We start from the raw sequence: 20,899 nt of genomic DNA, 5'->3' as shown, positions 1-20,899 counted from the left end.
CTATGATATAGCTCGTTTTTTCAGGATAAAACTTTGTTTATAATTTTTGTGAAATAAATAAATGAATTAAGGAGCGCTCCAGAAGGGGGCGGAGCAACAGCAGACGACCCGGAAGTAAAACAAAGCTGTTAGAGCGGTGACGTCAGGCTCCGGTGTCATGGCGGCAACGACGGAAGATGATAATTTAGATGATATTTTAGATGAATGGTTCATCGAGTCCCTGAAAACGTGAGAAACCTTTTCTTTTAAGTGTTAGTTTAAACTGTGAAGTGTGTGCTAACTGCTAGCTACAGTGGCTGCGGTCCCGTTTAAAAACACGGAGTTTTATCATTTTTGCCTCCTGGCAGGTTTATAAATCAGTTTATGTTCGAAAGATCTCTTCAGTCTTTTTCCTCTCACAGCTTAAAGCTGACTTTAATTCCCACCCTCCCACCAAACAGCCGCAGTATCTGCAAATTCACAGGTTTAAAACGTTCAAATGAAAAGAAAGTCGTCTGAAAATCGTTGGATTTATCATCAGAGCCCCAAAACAACGAGTATGAACTCTGTCAAAGAATGTTATTCTAAAAGAACAACGAAGCCTTTCAATGAAATGAAGTAAATAATCTCTCCTGGGAAAGTGTGTGTTTATCACCCAACATAGAAAACTTTCCTGTCTGATGAAAGCTAAAAATAATATGAATGTAATTATTAGTGAGCAACAAAACTCTCACCTGTACAGCTGAGCTGGTTTAAACTGATGAAGATGACACCTGTCTGATTCCTTCAGGTACAAAGACCTTCATGTGTATCAGCTGGAACATCCGACTCAGGTCATTGAATGGACGTCCGGGAAAAGTGAGTGAATTTTATTTTTCTTTGTGGACAGATTGTCTTTTATGACCCTTTAATTTAATTAATCAGCACATCTGTTGTTTCACATTAACATTGTGTTCTGCAGCCGTCTGTGTTGGAGGATACAGCTCGTCTAGAAATGAAATGTTGGAGCTTCACCTTCCTCTGAAACTCTTTGCTGATGAAAATAAGGTGAAAACAGCAGACAAGTCTGAGCTTCGTCCTTTACTACAAGAAATAATGTCACTCAAGTGCCACTCCGTGTGTTCAGGGTCTCTGTGCAGAGCGGGACTTCAAAGTACTCCACGGTGGGTTCACAGACGGCCCCGTCCGCTGCCTCGTCCATGTCCCGGGAACAAGGTGAGGAGATGATCCAGGTCCTGGTCTGCAGCAACCTGGCCCGATCACTTCTTTTGATCTGTTACTATTGTGTGTCTGCTTCCTGTTGTTGCTGTTGAGGTTTGTTGTGACCAATGACGGACTGAGCTCTGACCTGCAGCTGTGGGACCTCGGAGGAGACGACAGCGGTGAGACAGATTTGACATCAGATTCCCTTCAAACCTTCAGCAGCTTTTTCTTCATTGTGTCTTCGTCCATCATCAGATGTGATCCGGCGAACAGGGATTGTCGAGGGGGGGAGGAAGAGGATGATGAAGAGCTTCTCAGAGGGAGGCAGCAGGATCGCAGCTCGACCTTCATTGCAGCCACAGATTCTTCACGGGGCTCAGAGCTGCGACATCCAGCTGACCGACCTGAACTCCGGACGGACTCTTTACCGACCAGGTAACTCCGAGCTGCTGGAGCTCACATGGTGTTATGACAGTAACACCCAGAAGTCTGTTACGGTTTGAGTTTTATTGTCTCATTTTTACTTTACAGATTCATTATAATCAATAATTTCAGTAAATCTAAAACAGGCTGATCTTCATTGAGCAGAAGGAGATTCTGACTGATCGAACTAGAACAGAACTTTTCTGTGACGTTGATGAATATTTTGGTTCCAACTTCTTCCTGCTTTTCTTTGTCATGAGCTGATTCCATGAATCAAAAACTGAACATGAAATGATTCATGTGACCATGTGAGCACAGATACTCTGAGGATCTGGGTCAGGGGTTCAATTAAATAACCAAAGATCCAAAATGTTTTCTGCAGCCATCTGCAGCTCAGGATCCAAATACACAGTTAGAGCAATTAATCCAAAGATGGATCTTATTAAACTGCAGGAAGAGCAGCTGAAGTCAGAGACTCGCCTCGTTTTGTCCTGACAGAGACGGACTCCACCGACCTTCTGAGCTCCTTACAGTTTGTGAGCGATGCCGTTTTCCTTGCTGGTTGCTGTAACGGGAACGTTTACTTGGCCGACACCCGGACGTCTGCCGCTCCCCAGCTCTCCCCGCCGCCGCTGTCTTCAGGTGAATCTGTCCTCTGGTGGACAGACGCCTCCACAGCTCCGGACCCGTCCTGCTGCAGGGTCATCAGACTCTCCTCGTCTGGAGCAGCGGTGGTCTCAGACCTGAGGAAACCGGGAGGCAGAGCGGTGCGTCAGGCTCAGCTGGACGTTGAGGGTCATCACTTCAGTCCGGACCACGTCAAGGTGTCCTGGGCTCCGGCGCTGGACGGCTGTGTGTCGGTGTCAGGTCAGTAGAAACGCCAGCTTTCCTTCGTCCCTCACGCCGTCCGTCTGATCGTCATCACCTCGACTTCCTGTATTCCTTTATATTTTATTCCAACCAGATTTATTCATTTCATAGCTGTATTTATTGTTGCATTTATTTCCTCTGGGATGAAAAAAAAAACCCAAAGAAACTCTGACCTTCCCTTCAGGGCTTCCGTACATCAGCATCATACCAGGAAAAACATTTATTCCGATAAATGTTCCAGAGATCTGATGAGCTCTTCGTCCTTCCGGCAGGTCTGAGTCGAGCCGTTCAGATCTATGATGTATCGCTGTGGGGGGCGGAGCTTCAGGAGGTCCAGCCTCTGTTTGAGCACCGAGGTCACGTGATTTCATCCCAACAGTCCGACAGCGGCGTCTCTGTCCGCATCACCTCCCACGTCTGGCATCCAGAGCGGCCACGGACGCTGCTGTCGGCAGCCTCGGACGGCTCCGTCCACGTGTGGGACTGGATCGACCAATCAGCTGCTGCCGGTCCAGAACCAGGAAGTCAATGAAGTCTGGAAGTCTGATCTGGATTCAGCTGCAGGAACTGAACCTCTTCAGGTAAATTACAGCAGAATTAAAATCTCAACTTTTCACCTGAGAACATGACGACAACAACAACACAAGAGAAACTTTATTAGAAGTTCAGATGGACAATTTCATGGAAAATCTACTTTCTGCAGTATTTTTTTTTTTTCGTACCAAAGAACTCAGAACCGTTTTCTCTTCAGCACGTAATTCAGTACTGAAGCTGTAGTCATACTGTGTTGAAGTCTATTGGAAAATGTCCCCCCTTCTCCCTGATGTATTAAATGATGTTTTTTGATTGACAAACATCAGCCATCTGTCTCCTTCAGCATAAAACTTTCTCTTTACTGAGTCAGTCAGTGAAACGAGACACAGCAGTTGTTCCGTTGTGCGTCTCAGAAGCACACTAATGGGCAGAAAGTGACAGCTGAGGGAACAGAGACGCTACATGAAGAAGGTACAAGAGCTGGAGCGTGTTCAGGCGTTAAATTAATCCTTCTTTTCCTGAAGACACAAACCGAAAACAAAAACATTTTGCTGTGATCAGATCTTACCTGTTCAGCAACAAACGACCCGTCCGAGGTGACCCAGAAACGGACAATCAGTAGATGAATGAGCCCATTGGCCAGCTGCCAGGGTGTTGCTAGGCAACGACTGGCCATCACAATGACCTGTTAGCTCACAAACGTTTTCGTGTTGAGTTTAAGGTCTCAGTGACACAAAATGAACTTCAGGTCAGAAAACCTCATTAAAATGTTGTAGTCCTCAAAACACGTTATTTTATTCCTCCCAAAGTCAGATATTGTACAAACTACATCTGCTTATTTGGAGCCTTTATTGGAATGTTTTATGAGGATCCAGATCTACAAACTGTTAGAACATTCAAATCGCTGCTGCGTTTTAGGGTTAGGGTTATTTCAATACCTGCACAGAGTGACTAATGCAGCTGTGTGTGTTTCCTGCGCGGCGCTGAATGAATCCTGATTAGACTCTTTTCTGCAGTGGGTGGAGAGCTGAGCATTGTGGGTAACAACAGGATCATGTCAGTCTGCTGTCACTGACCTTTAAAATAAGAAGCTTCAGCAGCAACAACTGAAGACATGCTAAATAACACTAACAACCTGGAAACCAATTTACAGGATTGTTGATGAAAAAAGGTCTGTTCAGAGGTGAAGTGGCTGTGATGTGATGCAGGAAATAAGACCTTTCTTTGTGTGTGAAACTGAAAACCTTTTCCTTTTTAAACAAGTTAGTTGTTCAGGATGTAATATCTTCAATGTAAAGACGACAGGACAGCCGGCAGACTTTAAGCATCATATTTATATATAATATATACTCAAAGATTTCTGGAGGAATTAGTTTAGAACAAAATGCTGGTTACATTCTGATTGAAGCCCTTTTTTGTTTAGAAGCATTTAAAAGAAAAAAAAACAACAACTAGGAGAGGAAACAAAATGCGGCTGAGAACGTTGACAATCCATGAGCTGCTCACACAACAAAACTGAAACACAACGTCTCTCTCAGCTGCCCGGGACTCTCACTGAGCGATGAGTTCGAGGCCAACGCTCAATTTCTCTGGCTGTGGCGTGTTCAGGGTCCATTTTTATTTCTTGTGTAATTACAACCCTGTAAAAGATGTTTTCGGGTTTTAGCGATTAGAAAGTGAAAATCTTTGGTTTGGGTTTTGAACGGACAGAAAAATGTAAAAATGACAAATCATCAGTCACGCAGATTATTAATGTTACCAGGGTTTGGACAATTTGTGACCGGTCAGCTGACAGTGAATTTAGTGTTTGACAAGTCGCTTCTTCTGATTGGACAGAAACAGAGGAGACGTGAGGAGACGCTCGCTGACTGCTCGTGGCCTCATCAGTCCTCCGACTAAGAGTTCAGGGTTCAACTGGACGAATTTAAATCAGCTAGTTGTGTTTGGTTTTGGTTTTTTTTTTTAATCCTTCTGGGTGTGAAGCTGCTGCGACAGCGACATTTCAGAAGTAATCAGAACTGTACAAAAAAAAAAAAAAAAAAAAAGCCAACCCTTAACAACAAATCTGTACAAATGTACACAAATCAACAGGATTAAAAGATGAAGATTCGTAGATTCGTTCTTTAAAACAGACTAACAAGTCCTGGACCATGTGTCCATTCCACAGCAGAACCCTGAAGTCTCCTCGGGGAGTATAAAGGGCAGATTAGTGAATACTAATGCTTAAATCTCCAATCACTTCTGCTGCTTTCAACGTCCACAGCAACCAAATCTAAAGACAAAAACAAACGAAGAGACAGATCCCTTTTACTTCTCCCTGATCTGCGGCTGCTCTGACACTGAGGATGATCTGCTCGTCCACTCTTCGAGGCCAAATGGAGCAACATGGGAGATAAAGTGCACTATGTAGTAAACAGGAAGTGATGTCAGAGAAGACCCGATTCAACAGGCCTAGACCTGGTCTCGGTCCCAGACTCGCAGATTTGGGTTTTTGCTGCCGAGATGTCAACTGAACTTTAACGGTCAGTTTTCTCTAAATTGGGTCAAACTCTGATGAACATCTGGCAGAAAATCATCAGCTGGATTCTTCGCTCGCTGCTTTCAGTTCCTGGTTCAGCGGCTGACCACATGATCTCCGTCTCACACACACTCATACACGCAAATGTCACATGATCAGTAGACTGTGCTTTTCAAAAGGAAGGTTACGGTGCTGCAAAAGGAAGGAAGGAAGGAAGGAAGTAAGGAAGGAAGCAAGGAAGGAAGCAAGGAGTTAGCTCGTGTTAGTGGTGAGTTTGTGAGGTCAGGGGGGGTTTGTTCTGTGACACAGGGAGGGGTCAGTGATCCATTCCAGTAAACCAGCAGGAGTTCATTTCACCGCCTGTGATGCAACACGCCATCACTTGGTGACGGAGGAAAACACAATGCAGGCCCGTGCTTCGTTTTTCTGCAGCGACCTCCAGCTCCAGGTCGAAGTGAGCCGATGAACAGAGCGGGACTAGTGTTTAATGGGTCTGTTCTGGTCTACAGATCTGGACAGTGCTGGTTTTATAGTGTTGGGCTTTCGGCCTGGAGCTGGACGGTCTGAAGCAGTTTGACGCCTTCAGAGTGACTTCGGCCCTTTTCCTTCCTGTCAGGATCCAGACAGGACCAGACTCAGCTGGGCTGGTAAAAATGGAGGGAACCTACATGAACCCGACTTCCTTCCAGCAGCTCACCTCTCCCTCCACCTGCTGGGCGGAGTCAAGATTCAGGAAGTCCACCATCAACACTTCCTGTCTGACAGCTGGTTGTTAACACACACACACACACGCACACACACGCACGACAACCAAACGACCGCCTCCTCCTGTCACGTGCTTGCTGGCGGCTGCTCTTCTTCTCCATAAGGCACGATGTGTGCTGCAGGCGGAGTCACAGATGTGTTAGAAACAAACACACTCAGCCCAGTTTTAGTTGATTTGTCTGAAGCGAAAAGAAAAAACTGAGTTTAGCGTAAAAATCTACGTTTAGTTATTTAGAAAAACGTTCAGCCCCGACTGGTTGGAGCTCAGAAAGGAGCTGTTCCCTGCAGACGTGACAGAAAATTAAAAATGAACTGACGGAGAGGACAGAGGAGGGGGCGGGGCTTCTCATTAGCACCATTATGTTCTGTAGTGACTAACTGCTGCCCAATTAAGAGTCCAGAGGAGCCGGGCTGAGCGGCGTGGCGTCCTGCTGGTCACCTGGTTAGTTCCACTTTAATCAATTCATCAGTAAATTATTGATCCCTGCTGCGGTCGCAGGACAGAGGAGGATTATTTGGTTTGTAGATGGAGGAAGAAGAAACAGGAAGAAGAATCAGAGTTTCCTCCTCGACGAGAAGACGGGACAGGCCGCCGGGAGGACGGACCCATTCCTCAGTCGCTGCTGTCGTCTTCGTCGTCGTCGTCCGACAGGTTGTTGCTGTTGAACTTTGACCCCGGCCGGTTGATGGAGTCTGACCGCGGCACGAGGCTCCCCGACGTCAGCTGCACGTAGCAGTACTCGCAGACCCGGACAGGTTTGGACGACTGGCTGGGAAGGAGGAACTTCTTCTCCGAGCACGGCCCGCACACCACGTAGCCGCACTTCCTGCAATGGTGGCGGCGGCTGACAGGCGTGAACTTCACCTTCTGGCAGCGCATGCACACTGCCGCCTCCGAGTCGGGCACCCAGACGGCGGCGTGCTCTCCCGTGGGAGTCTTGCCGCTCTTCTGTAGCAGGTCTCCCACACATTTCCCTATGTGGTTCATCCACTCGGACTTCTCTGTGGCGGTGGCGGCGTAGACGGCGAAGGACTTTGTGGGTGTCTTGATGAGCCAGCCGTTCCGCAGGTCGCCCTCATCTGGCACGGTGTCGATGGTGACGCTCTCCAGCGGGATGATGTGCTGCTTGTTGTACTTCTTCTTCTGGATGACGATGTTGCCGTAGACCAGGATGTCGTTGAAGAGGAAGAACTGGCGCGCTTTGGGCTTCTTGCGGCAGAGTTTGGTGAGGACGCCCTCGCCGATCAGCACGCGGCCGGGGATGGCCAGCGGCTGGCCCGCCGCACCAAAGCAGCTCTCCACCACCGCAATCCGCTTCGAGTTAGCCTCGCTGTTCGCAAGCCGGTCCACCATCTTCACCTCACCTGAAGGAAAACAGACAGAAGGCTTTATCTCTGAAAACAATCTCACCTTCAGCAGCCGTCCGTAATCAGTTACTGACAACAACAGACGTTTTGTTTACTGTAGTCAGATATCTTTTATATCTTTTTAGAATTATTACCTCCCCTGGAACTTCGTTCCTCTCCTCTCTCTACAGGACAGTTTCAGGATATTAAATATTTGGCTTCAGCTAAACAGGAGCAGGTCTGAAGTGGATCATCTGGTCCTGAGTCTAAGTTCACATCCTGAGCTCCTTCTTTCCACAACTGATGCAACTCACATCTTTGTTTACGGACCTGCAGACGGTTCTGATTGCCTCTGAGGCTCTTAATGGTCCGGAGCCGTCTTGTATCACAGACCTTATTTACCCGCACTCAGCTCCAAGGCCTGATATCGGACAACAAATCTGTCTGGTCTGTCCCAAGGCCACGACAACAACTAAAAGGTTACGATGCTTTTGGGAGCACTTAGTGTTGGATAATGGATGTTTTCTCTCCATCTACGTTCTTAAATACAGAAACATTTTATTCTCCGGCCTCTTTCGCCTCACTTATCTCTCAATCTGTTGGCATCTCTGCGTTGTTTCTTTTACAATTTACAGATTAATAATCAACAAATAAAAGGAACAAAAAGGGTCGGTCTGTTAACATTTATGGTGAAGATATTTCAGAGCTGTGCAATCTGCACAACAAAAAGCTTGAGTGTATTTCTAATTACGTATGAAATGACAGCATGAAAACTGTGTGTGTGCGATGAGCAGCTGAATCAGCTCATTGTGATCTGTGGACACAACTGTAGTGTTGTGTTGTGTTTTCAGCCTCACTGCCACCGATGATAAAGCAGCTGTGGTGGAGGATTCTTCGTCTCGTCTCCAATTAAAAAAAACAACACCACACCACCGTGTCATTTCAGCATTTAGAAATAAAGAAGGTGTGACCGGCTCGGTGTTTACATCAGAGACCTCGGAGCTAGAATCCATGCTAATTATCCAGGATGCCGCTGCCGCCTCCCCAGTGATCTGCACACTAATGACCTCCCCAGAGCGAGCCCTGCTGAAAGCTCTGCAGAGGACATGTTGAGCCTGACAGCGTGGGCTCGCTGCCCACAGGGCGGGAAACTGGGCGACCTGCTCCCATCAGCGCCATAAATACAGACTGGGAGCTTCAAAACCAGCAATCAAAGCGAGACAGAGTGGGATGAAACAGAATGAGAACAACTGGAAGGAAAAGATAAACTGAATGAGACCAAACCCCAAAGAATTATTTCAGGATGAGTAAGATGAGTAGACCTCACATTCACAGCTGATCAGTACAACAAAATACTGTCCATGTGAGCATTTACCTGAAAACTCAGCCAATCAGAAGAGAGTATCTGATCTCACCTGAACTCAGAGAAGGTGATGTATTATTTTCTCAGTTTCTGGCATCGGCCAGAGAAAACTCTTCCTGCTCACCTTAAAGGAACGTGTCGAGGGTCGGCTTTGTGGTTATCTATCTGAGTGACAGATTCAAACTGTGTGAGCGCTGTAACTTTATTTATTACCTGTTTATTACAGAAATGAGACCCACTGAGTATGTTCTGCTGGGCTCCTGAGGACTGTTTGGACTTGTTTCATCAGAAAATCTCTGGAGATGAATCTTCTTTCACAACACACACATCAAAAAGGGCATTTTCCCCGGAGCTATTTGATTTAATGCAATTATTTCATTGAGTCCAAATTACATCAGCATACAATAACTGATGAAGGAAATTATAATGTCAGTGAAGTCCTGATTTCAGCTCCAGTCGCTGGTGACTGATTGTCCAGATCAAATCCAGCTTGGACTTTAATTCCTCTATAAAACACCACCCAGAATGCACCGGGACTGAATGATGAGCTGAGAATCACACGCTGCACTCTGGTTCTGCTTGTCTGGGTTAAAAGAACCGCAGCACCTTTTGATAAACTCAACGAGTCATTCATTAGAAGCATCGTCCACTCTCTCCATTTACAAGCTGCAGCTATTTATTGCCAACACAGAATTAGATTAAAGCTCCTTCAAAAAGACAGGAAATGCTCTGGGACTGAGGAGTTTTTGTCCTCCAAGGGAGGGGGGGGCTTTCACACAGCAGGAGCAGCAGAAGGCTTTTTGTAGAGCGACCTGTTATCTGAATGTTGAAGGTGGACGAGATGGGCACCGCTGACCTGAGCAGGAAATCGACAAAAATCACAGCCATTATTATCCAGACTCAGAAAGAAGGGCAGCTTTTCCACCTCACTGACTTTATTCCCTCAGGCTTTTGTAAAAAGGTACATTTATCGTCCAGAATTCACTAAAGGAAAAGGTTGCCAGGTTTTTTTCCCCCCAGATTCTGGAACAAAATGTGGGTCCGCAGCCATTTGGCTCCAGATTCATGTGCCCAAGAGCATTAAAGCGCCAGGTGGACTTTTTAAAGGTGATGTCAAATAGCAGCAAATGGCTGCAGTGCTAACCAGGTCTAAGGAAGTGTGAAGCCAACGCAGAGGGGCTCATGTAGAATCCATAGTGTCTCAGCTGAAACGATTCCCTGAACCAATTCAGCATCAATATAACAATTTTCCATGAATATGAATGACGCTTCAAAATGTTCCTCCAATCTGGAACATTATTAAACAGATAAATGGATCCTGAAGCTGTTCCAGGAATGATTTAATATTACCAACATGTTGTGAAATATTAACCAACTGAACTTTGTACACTTTTAAAGTGGAATGTGAAACAGTGAATATTTCATTTTATCAGCGGAGAGAAAAGGAAAAGAAGGACTGATCAGATTATTACCTTCTGAACCTCGAAGGTCTTGAAGAGATAGAAACCATTAAGCACAATGACATTTCACAGCTCTGCTTGAAAATTAATAACCAGGTCAGGAAAGTCTGTCTGGTATTTTAGTGAAGGAACGTGAAGCTGTGAAACTAGAAAACAAAACAGCAAGAGGACGTTTTATATCTGTGACAGTGAAAGGCCTGGGGAGGAAGGGAAGCAGTGAGTCACTCTCTACAGAGGCAGAGCGCCGCTGACGAAGACGAAGAGCAGAGAGAGAGCGTTTCTGTGGGCTGGAAACAGCAGCCACCAGCACAAGGGCAACCATTTTACCCCAAAGGGGGTAAAGTGAGGGCGATCGGCTGTGTCAGCTTTCTGTGTCTACATGAGTAACAAAGTGCAGTCTGGAGCAAACAGCAGTTATACGGGGCGCTGATAAGTGGAGGTCGACACCGGACCTGTGGAAAACCTACAGAAGCAGCAGGAAGACGCACAACAAACACACAAACAGCTGAACTACAGTGACGCTGAAATAGCCACACAGATGAGAGCCTGTCTGTCCCCACAGGACAGAAGTGATACCGACTGAGGCGAAGCTTCCTCACATGGAGCTGAACACACACAAAGGAATAGGAGGTTAATCTGGTGTCCCAGCTCGATAATGAACTGCATCTTCACACAACAGAGTTAAATCCAGCAGCTGGATGAAGCTCATTGTGGCCAGAAAATGTGCTCCAATTACAGCATAAATCAAAAAGGAGGAAATGTGTATTTTTAATTTCCAAATGTGCAGCCTGGCAGTTAGTGGTCACGTTTGACTGTTAAATCATCATAAGCTCCGCCTGCTGCAGAGCGGCACACTCCGGCTCACTCATCTGTGTCTGGCTGCAGGATGACAGTAATCTCAGAGCTAAACAGCCTGAGCTTTGTGAAACTAATATAACCTGCACTAGGTTCAATTACAGGCAGTTCTGGGGACGTCTGACGTGTAAACGACAACGATAAATGAGGTTAATCTACCTCGTTTGGGAACCGTTGGGATAAAATTTGTTTATTCTGTCTAATCTCATAACTACCTAACTGCTGAGTCAGTATACGATCATAACACATGGAAATTTTTATTATCACATGACTAGCTTTATACTTCTATATTATGTATTTCCTCCCCAATATTTTGATATAATGCTAAAACTGGAGAAACTGGGGTTTGTGACTTGGTCATATTTTCAACCAGGACATTCCAGCTAGACAAGAAGTCGCCGTTGTGTCATCGTTTCCTTCCTTGTTAAAACACAAGGTCTCCCCTCTGACAGTGCACACATCTGAGCTCATGACAACAGCCTCTAATCACATCAGCTGTGCAGCCAACAGGTGAAGCAGATTAAAACGCAGTGATCCGAGGCTATAATCAGAGTAATAACAGAGGAACGCTCCAACTCACCAAACCTTACCACCCCTCCTGAGACAAAAGCATCAGGATCACGTCAGATGATATAAGAAACGGCACATTTCCGCCATCGTTACCACGTCGTTTCCTGCCGTAGGAGGTCTGACTGCTGTTGTCTTAATGGCATCTCGCTGTCTGTCTACATGAGTGGACAAACAGCATCGGTGCTTAATTTGATTTTCCATAAACATCCATTGATAGCAGCATCACAGATCTAGCTGAGTGCATTTGTATTATGAAACTACGTTAAAAAAGTCAATTCAATCATTAATTGCAATTATTTGCATTGATATTAATTGTCAACTAAGATTTCATGATTGTGATGGCCCAACAGACTTCAGATAAACAGAGACCACACAGAGTTCACTGGACAGGAAAGGCCGACCTCGACGGCTGCAAACCGCCTTCCAGGAGAGACAGTTACCAACCCTGAACCCTAACACCAGAATCACCAAAAACAGCAGTCAAAGTCTCAACTTCCCAATAATCCAAACTGATTTATTTAAGTTGTGTTTCCACTGAAAATGATGCCTCATAATAAAGCATCATATGGAGAAGATTGAATAACATTCTAAAAATGTATGACTACATAAAAGTCGTAGATGACGCATGTCATACATTTTCCCCTTCTACTCTTTTTAAAATGTATAAATATTTTTATTTGTCATGTCTCTTTGTGTCTCTTGAACATGAGCTCGTTTCCTCATCAGTGTGATCGGACTGATTCTGATTGAGTCTGTCACATTCAGGACAACAGAAAAACTCAAACTGTTTTGAGGTTGTAGGATCTGATTTTAATAATCCACTCACCTGCAGCTGGGTAAGAGGAGCCAACACCTACGCTCTGTGCCATTGTGTAATCTAACTGCAGGAGTTTGGGGTTTCATCAGTCATTCATACAGGTTGGAACGAGGTTATCAAGAAAACCGGTTCAAACTCGCAGAGGAAGGCAGAGTGAAGTGCATCGTCCTCTCATGCTGCCGAGGCTTAGGAAGCAAACGGCAGCCTCCCAGCTCACAGCCAGACGGAGTCCAGACTGGAGGTGTGAAGATGGAACAAGCTTCAACCTGTTAGAGCTGATTCACCCTGTTCACCTCTTCTTTACAGTTAGTTGGTTTCTCCCACCGTTTTAGTTTTAGAGTCATTTCTTCTTCTACTATGTTCATCCACACTACAGAGTTTCCAGCCTGGACGTGTTATTTAGAAAACTGGTTGTCATCCAGACGGACAGAAAGACTTGGAGTCTGTCTGACTGGACCACCGGAGGATGATGAAGTGTTACTGACCTTGTTGTCTTCCATTCTGGATTTAAAGATTATAACAGTTCGTCCTGTTCCTGTCACTGATCAGCTGCAGAGGAGACAGTCTGCTTTCTGGTTACAGCAGCTCCCACATGCTCAGGTGCTTTCAGGTGTGTCATGTTGAGAGATTGTACTGTCAGTCCTCGATGGTCAGCATGTGAGCGGTGTGAAGACACACAGCAACAGTCCCGCCTTCAGAACGAGACCGACAGGATGGTGTTTCTGAGGAATGTGCTCCGAACAGGCCTCCATCTGTTTCCCTCATTGCAGCAGATCAGCTTTTAGCCTTTCCAATGCAAACAAAGCCAACAGGTAGTGCAGGGCTGTGACCCAGACTCTGGCTTTCAAGTTGGATTTTCCAAACAGGCAGAAAATCATGTTAGCTCTGTTCTTTAAGCCACAACTGGAGGCTACGAATTCACTCCTGAAGCTGTTTTGACTGATTATCACCGTCAGCCGCAACAAGCAATTCATTTCTGAATTATTCACCATCTAGTTAAAGACAAATACTCCTCCAAGCTTTTTTATCTGATCTGATATACAGTCATTATCAACTCAATACAGAAGGATTTTGCTGATTCCAGAATAAAGTGAATAACACCAAACGAGGAGATTTCTGCTGATTTCTGACATCTGATGGACAAAATAATTCATCAGTTCATCAGGAAAATAATCAGCAGAATAAGATTGTACTCAGAGGTTTGGCTGAGAAATGCCAAACGTTGGTTGGTGAGCTGGACAATTTTAAGCCGGGAATTCAACTCGCCATGATCAACTGATTTAAAGTAGGTTTTTTTTAGAAAGAACAAACAACCAAATGACAAATTAATGTTTGGTACAAAACCAACAAATCATTATGTAAATTTTTAGAATTTAAAAAACAAAATGCAATTTCTGTAATATCTGTCAAATAGTTAAATTCTTTTGTTTTCTGGCTTCCGGCAGGATTCAGCCCATAAATACACAAACACATCTGTGAATGTCAAACTTCTGCACAGATCCACTTTTTACACCAAATTACTGTGGATAACAACATTTGTGGCAGGATCATTTCAATGTGATGAAAGTCTTAAATACACAGAGACTGCAAATGGTTGCAACGCCGCATTTCATAAACAATCCTGTCAGGAAGTTGCAGATAAATTCACAACACCAAAACATGGCCCTTATTAGTAAGACCTGACAAAACGAGAAACACGGTCTTATTAGAAATTTATATCAGGCTGTAAAGCACAGATCGTGTTAACACGTTTGGGAAAAGACATCGGAAGAGCAAAAAGAGCAGAGCTGAGATGAAAAGGATTCATCTGAAGAATGCCTCCAAACAGACATTAAAATTAGAAGCTCATTAACTGAGATGCGAGAAAGCCAAACTTTGTTTCAAAGTTCAGAGGAGGTTCAAACTAAATCTACATCAATATTCAAATCACCAATTAACCGTTAACCCATTTTTTCCACACAGAAATGCCACACATCTAATAAATCTGGTTTTCTGCTTCTCTGGGTCTCACATTTAATGAATATTTGAAATGCATATTTGTTTCAAATGTCAATTAATAAAGACAATTTGCAGGAGTCCGTAAATCACAGAGTGATAAAATCATACAGATCTTCATATTGATGATTCTGTAACTCACTAAAACATCCAGCTTTTAGTGCTTTCACTAAATCTGGAATAATCAAAAATGATTTTTGTTTATTAAAGTTTTGTTCTCCAATTTGAAAAGAGAGGAGATCCTCTGGGTGACCTTGTGTCTCTGGTTGTTTAGTGATGATATCAGATGACATTTTGGTTTTAAAACCAGAATATGTCAATCATACAAACCCCCTAAGCCCGCCCCTCGAGTGGGCTGTAATTCCTGTAATTTTGAGGAAAATTATGCCAACGCTGCAGGTACTCGAGGAGTGACAGTCGACGGGGTTTGTCATAACTCTTCACACCTCTTCTTGTGTCACTTTTTCCACGTCACTGTGGAGGAAAGAACGGCCTGACAGCACATTTTTACCCTTCAGGAAACAACTGCACTTGTCAGCAAGTCTGAGGCTCTTTAAAAAGAACTTATTCTTTTGAAACCCATTATGGCGCTACACTTGAAGCTGTATGCTGCTGGTGTGTGAGCAAAAGCTAAATCAGCCTAATCAGAGCGTCTGGTGTTGAAGTGCGACAGGAAGCAGGGCCTGTGTCTGAAACTCGTACCAAACACTGATGTGTGTGGAGAGCGGTGAGGTCAAACATGGAAATGAAAAGATGCTGCTGTCTTAATCACAGTTATTAGATGGAAATCTGTTTTCATAGTCAGAGATTCAAAGCTTCAGTGCAAACGAGTGAAGACGCCTCCAACCATCAGCTGCTCTCTAAAGCTGTTACTCATCCTGTTTTCCTCCTTAAACTGCAGATCTGGATCAGTCCAACTGTCTGACTCCTTCTGTGCGTTTATCCGTCCATTCTCATCCTCCATCTTTGATCGTAACGTCTAGATCGGACGCTCCTATTGGCTCCGGTGGGTGATGTCACAGCCAATCAGATAAAGACAGAAACTTCAGATCAGCTCTAGAACAGCCCAAACACATGAGGAACTTCGTATGTTGAACTTTTCTTTGGTTGTTCTGGTTGTTTGTTTAATCTTACACATATATATGATATGGAGTCAGGTAAACTATATAATAGTAATATATAACATCCGACTTCCACTTCCATCCGGTAATATCTGACTTCCACACCGTCAGAGGATTAAAAAAAAAACAAAAAAAAAAAAACGCAGTTACAAAATCTAAACACACCCCAGAATCTCTGCTGACGGGCTCGTGACACCAACTCGCCCGGCGCTGTCTGGTGTTGTACTGGCCTGTTGTGAGACTGGAGGAACACTCCTTCACTCATCTGACAGACTGTGGTGGCTTCCTGCAGCCAAAATCTATTTGAAACAAGTTTTTACAGTAGTAAACATCTGTCGTGTTACCCGTTTCAGTAACTTACTTCCTGTTCACATGAGCCTGCTGGCTGTTTCTCCGACGCCTCAGTCACTCGTTTATTTCTGTGCAGTAGAAAGTCATGGCCATTTATACATTTTAATCCCATTAAAAGAAAGTCAGCTGATTAGTTGAAAATGAATCCGGAACAATTTTTATTTTTTTTTACCATAAATGCAAAAATGTATTAATTAATTGATCATTTTTGCTGTTTGCCGTAAAAATGCCAAAGATTTGGTAGCTCCAGGTTTGTAGGAAAATATTTTTATTTCTCGTTAATTATTTTTGGATTCCTGATCTGCTCCTATTATGCTTCTAATCTGGATCCATTTTTAACCAGACACTCTCTGGATTATGTGCTGGATTACACAGGAAGCCACGGCAGATATCCTGTGCCTTTCAGGGCGTCAGGTGAGGAGGGAGGTGGTAGAATTTTGGCCTTCCCCTATCCAGCACTGGAAAAACAAGTTTTACCACACGGAGACACAAAGAGAGACAAACAGGATGAAGGCAGCGCTGCTCGAGTCTCATTCAGCAGCTAATTAATGACAATGAGTGGCTGATTGGCGGCCCACAGGCCTGAGCCAGCGCTCCCCCGCCGCTCCGGTCAGGGGCAGGAAATGGAAAGTGACAGTTTCTCTTCTGAGGAGTCAGTAGCCGGAGGTTCCCTGGTAGTTCTCCATTTACATCTGACTCAGATGATGGTAATCCCCCAAAAGGAACTACAGTGTGAGACCAGCTGCTCCACATATGACGCTGGACAAACCTGACAGTCCTCTCCGTCTGAGGCATCAGCTGCAGGTTCAGACCAGGACCTGCTGTCACTGAGGGCTCCGTGTCTTTGGCTGACAAATACACAATTAGTCTGCTACTATTTCATTTGCATACACTGCTGAATCATTTAGCAGAGATTCGCTGATAAATTCCTCATAATTACATAGAAGGCAGCAAATCCCTTATTCTGACGCACTGAAGTCTGAACATTTGACCTTAAAAAACAATGACAACAAAAACAGACCGGTGTTATTGATTGACTCTGAACTTTCTTTCAGTTCTATCCTCAGTCCCCAGTAATATGACCTGAATTATAATTATTTTATTTTCTTGATAAAAACTGTGTAAAGCAGAATAATCACTCTGGACGTCACTATCAAAGATGGAGGATGAGAATGGATGGAAAACACACAGGAGTCAGACTGATCCAGATCTGATCAGCTGATTCAGTTTAAGGAGGAAACAGGATGTTTCTAACTCAAACTGCTGTAAATACTCCTTTTACAAACCTGTATGTAAGAATATTAGTCTGAAATTCAGTCTGATGAAGAGTCTCACAGGTTTGATGGCAGTAACGAGTCAAGTCTCATCTGCTGAAAACAGCAACACAACCAGGTCGACAACAAAAACTTTATGGTGTAAATGATCAAATTAAAGACGCGCACACACACACATCCAATGAAAACACAAACTGATACCATCTCTGACATTTCCTGTGACATCTTCCTGCAGCTCAGCTCAGTCTGACACCACATCAATCAGTCAAACCTTTAACAGCAAGCATAATCTGATGTTTAAACCCAATGTTCTCACAGCCAGGAACGTTCTGCTGAAGGACGACCTGAGCAGGTCCCCTTCAATAATAACTACTCTGTGTCTCTCTGGTGCTTTCCAGCTAGTGTCGGTCATTTATCTTCTGGCATCATTAAGTGACAAAGTCCATGTTGTGAAACTGTATCAGTGGAATATGGTCATTTATCTACAGCTAGAAAAAGCCATTTCATTTCATCATTGACAGCTTTTGAGGAAACTGTGAAAACATTTGATAGATTTGTGAATTTCTTCATTCACAACTTTCAAAGTGATATTTTTTCTCTTTAAAAAAAAGTCATTTTTGGTAACAAATTGAACAAATTGAAAGGTCTACTTACAATTTTCTTTCTTGTGTTGAATTTGTATATTTGCAGATTAATTACAAAACGTTTTAGCGAGTCTACAACTTCTTTTTATAAATATATATATATATTTATACTCATTCGCGACATGTCGATCTGATGTCCAGGACGTCTGTCAGCTTCTATTCAGGGTTTGAAATTCCTTCCTTCGCCTCTGAGCGTGTTCTCAGATCTGAATGGATAAGGGTAGTAATCCCTCCCCATACGGACTCCATGTGAGCGACCTTTGACCTTGAAGTGAGCGGCCAACGGACTGGGGCAGAAGTGAAGTAAAAACAGACCTGACTCAAGAAAACACAGGACCAGGCCAGCTTCCTCCTTTCTGTGGCGGGCAGTTTCACCAGCAGCCAAAACCACATTCACTTCTGTCCCAGCAGATCCGGGACGATCCTCCTCTCAGGCCACCTGCCCGGTGAGGTGTGAGTGGGCGGGGCCACCCACAGACACGCCCACCTCCGTGTGACCAGGGAGGGTGCTTCATTATTGAATCACACACACATTAGGTGTATGATTAAATATGGTGCGTTCACGGTCCGCCCGGATCTGCCCTCCACTGTCACTTTCTTCATTCTAACATAAAAACGGGTTCAAAGTTTTTTGGCAGAGTTAGCCAGCTAGCATCGAGTTTAGCTTCCCAAAGAAACGCCGCTCACTTGTTGCTACCACAGCCGAAGCTAACCCTCCCCCACCCCCCCCGTTATTACCACCACAGACCCCCATCTGGACTCCATGTCCCGGGATGTCCTTAAAGTAAAGTCCTGAACAGCGAACAGTAAATAAACAGTAAACAAACAGTAAATAAACAGCAAACAAACAGTAAACAAACAGCAGCTAGCGCCCGTTAGCATGAATGAGGAGGAGGAGGAGGGAAAAGTAGGAGCTGGTCAACAGACACAACTTTTGAATAAGAAAAGTACATAAAAACAACTACATACCCGACGGGGGAACTTTTACGGGGACTTGGAGCGGAGTTGTGTCCCAGATAGAGGCAGAAAGTCGGCTCCTGCAGCCCAGAAACCGCCGCTGTGTCCGCGGACAGCGACGGCAGCTAACTCTGACAAAACAACATGGCAGCGCCGAGCGGCGTTCACGGCACACGGAGCGCTCGGAAATCACACAATGCCTGCAGCGGCTGCACAAATGCTGCTGAACGAACCGCAATTGTACTGTGTTAAAACACAACACGTTTACATGCAAGACAGTGGCTACTGTTGAGTAGTGTCGTGTTTGTGTCGTATATCAGGTGGCATCCTCACCCTAGAAAAAGCACACTGGTCAGAGAGAGGTTGGAGAATACAGAATGATTTGGTACTGTGGGAAAAGGCTCACATGAAAACTAAAGGCTGTGTGATTTCTAAAGTGACTGCTCATCCTGCACAGGGCCTTGAACTTAAAAAAAAAAAGATGGAGTAGGCCAAAAGATCCCCTAGGACGTAATTTCACGATAAGCTGACTCTAACGGTGGCTGACCAGCTCAAAGTGGGATTTTTAAAATCAGAGTGGGTTGTGGCCTCAGAGAACACGGGGTTCGGCCTCTGGGATATATAAGCAGGCGTTAGCCAGAGCCCGGGGTCCGATCCACAGCCAGGCAGTTTGTGCACCCCAACACTACTTTACTTACTTTTCCGATCAGGAGGATTTGTTCAGCAGCCCTGCAAGAGTGAGTCCACGATCAATGAGGCTCAGTGCTGTACAATCGATCAATACTTCACAAATAATAACAGCTTTTGAAGCAACGACGATTCACAAGATCCAAGAAGTCTTTTACTTTCAATACTTCAATCTAGATCAGCACCATAATGAGGAAGTTTGGGATTTTTGCTCATGTTGTCAAGCCAAACACAGAGTGACTATTGTGATCTTAATGATCATTTAGTCAGAATTATAAGATGGAGAAAGACACGATCTTATGAACTCTATATCACTGTGTGAAAATGAAGATGTTTTGTGTTTTTAAAGATTAAATCAGAACTATAACAAGATATAATTACTCCTTTTTGTCTTTTTTCTCCAGTTTAAAATTTCAGCTAAACTGAAACTGAATAAGAACTGGAACTCACGGCACATTTTGTGGGGTTTTATCAGAAATGACCTTCCACCTCAGCCATATTTGTCGTACACACTTCTCTCTCTGACTTTGGAGGGCTGCCTTGGTGAATATTTGGCTTTTCTGATCCAGCCTGACTCTCCAATACAAAAACAACCAGAAGTCAGTTGTGTGAAACTTTTGTACTTTAATAGAACAATCAAAATTTTTCATCGCACCTCTTTAGACAGCGTGTCAGGACAGAAACCTTAAATTTCTCCGCTGTTACTCACCATCAAGCAGGATTACTCACACAAATGCAACTTTGCAAAAGGCTCAACATCGTCAGCACCACCGGTCCACATATGGGCAAGTTTTAACAGGTGAGCACCTACCGCAGGTTATTCCCACGTGCAGCGAAGGCAGCATTAGCAGTTCCAGAGCCGTGCTGTATCCGAACCTGGACCTGGACCTGGACCTCAGGTCTGAAAGCGACCCTTACACTTGAGTTCTATCCAATGACCATCAGCAGTTGTAAAAATAACCAGCCAGACTGTGTTGAAGTCTATGGGAAAATGTCCCCTCCTCCCTGATGAGTTTATGTTGTCAGGATGAAATACAACATGATGTTCAGTTTTTAGATGATGCTCCATTTAGGGGAGGGGTTAGGGGGCGGGGCCACTATGTGACTGACAGACTGGACCACCCAATCAGGACAGAGAACAGAGCAGGTCAGATCCACCTTCTCCT

General features: G+C 44.5%; 2 protein-coding genes across 6 annotated transcripts; one reads left to right on the top strand and one right to left on the bottom strand.

The window, feature by feature from the left end:
• The first annotated feature begins 142 nt into the window (after positions 1-142).
• On the top strand, positions 143-4,221 carry wdr73 (WD repeat domain 73). 2 transcript variants are annotated; one of them, XM_029504694.1, is made up of 8 exons: positions 143-228; positions 770-837; positions 941-1,026; positions 1,106-1,194; positions 1,294-1,361; positions 1,438-1,617; positions 2,104-2,472; positions 2,748-4,221. In XM_029504694.1, the coding sequence occupies exons 1-8, from the start codon at positions 158-160 to the stop codon at positions 3,005-3,007; spliced, it is 1,191 nt and encodes a 396-aa protein (XP_029360554.1). In that variant the 5' UTR covers positions 143-157; the 3' UTR covers positions 3,008-4,221. The 2 variants fall into 2 exon arrangements, with proteins under 2 accessions (XP_029360554.1, XP_029360553.1); XM_029504693.1 differs by having other exon boundaries at positions 2,059-2,472.
• Positions 4,222-4,323: 102 nt separating this feature from the next.
• On the bottom strand, positions 4,324-20,720 carry plekhf2 (pleckstrin homology domain containing, family F (with FYVE domain) member 2). 4 transcript variants are annotated; one of them, XM_029505056.1, is made up of 2 exons: positions 20,545-20,720; positions 4,324-7,657 (listed from the first exon to the last, which is right to left on the bottom strand). In XM_029505056.1, exons 1-2 carry the CDS (start codon positions 20,576-20,578, stop codon positions 6,906-6,908), a joined length of 786 nt encoding a protein of 261 aa, XP_029360916.1. In that variant the 5' UTR covers positions 20,579-20,720; the 3' UTR covers positions 4,324-6,905. The 4 variants fall into 4 exon arrangements, with proteins under 4 accessions (XP_029360916.1, XP_029360917.1, XP_029360918.1 ...); XM_029505057.1 differs by lacking the exon at positions 20,545-20,720 and adding an exon at positions 19,059-19,203; XM_029505058.1 differs by lacking the exon at positions 20,545-20,720 and adding an exon at positions 18,405-18,501.
• Between the last annotated feature and the right edge of the window lie 179 nt (positions 20,721-20,899).

The sequence above is a fragment of the Echeneis naucrates genome, chromosome 6, assembly GCF_900963305.1.
Source record: "Echeneis naucrates chromosome 6, fEcheNa1.1, whole genome shotgun sequence".
In the NCBI taxonomy this organism is placed as follows: Eukaryota; Metazoa; Chordata; class Actinopteri; order Carangiformes; family Echeneidae; genus Echeneis; species Echeneis naucrates.
Note: the sequence above shows the minus strand (reverse complement) of the source record. Positions and strands in the feature narration are given on the sequence as shown.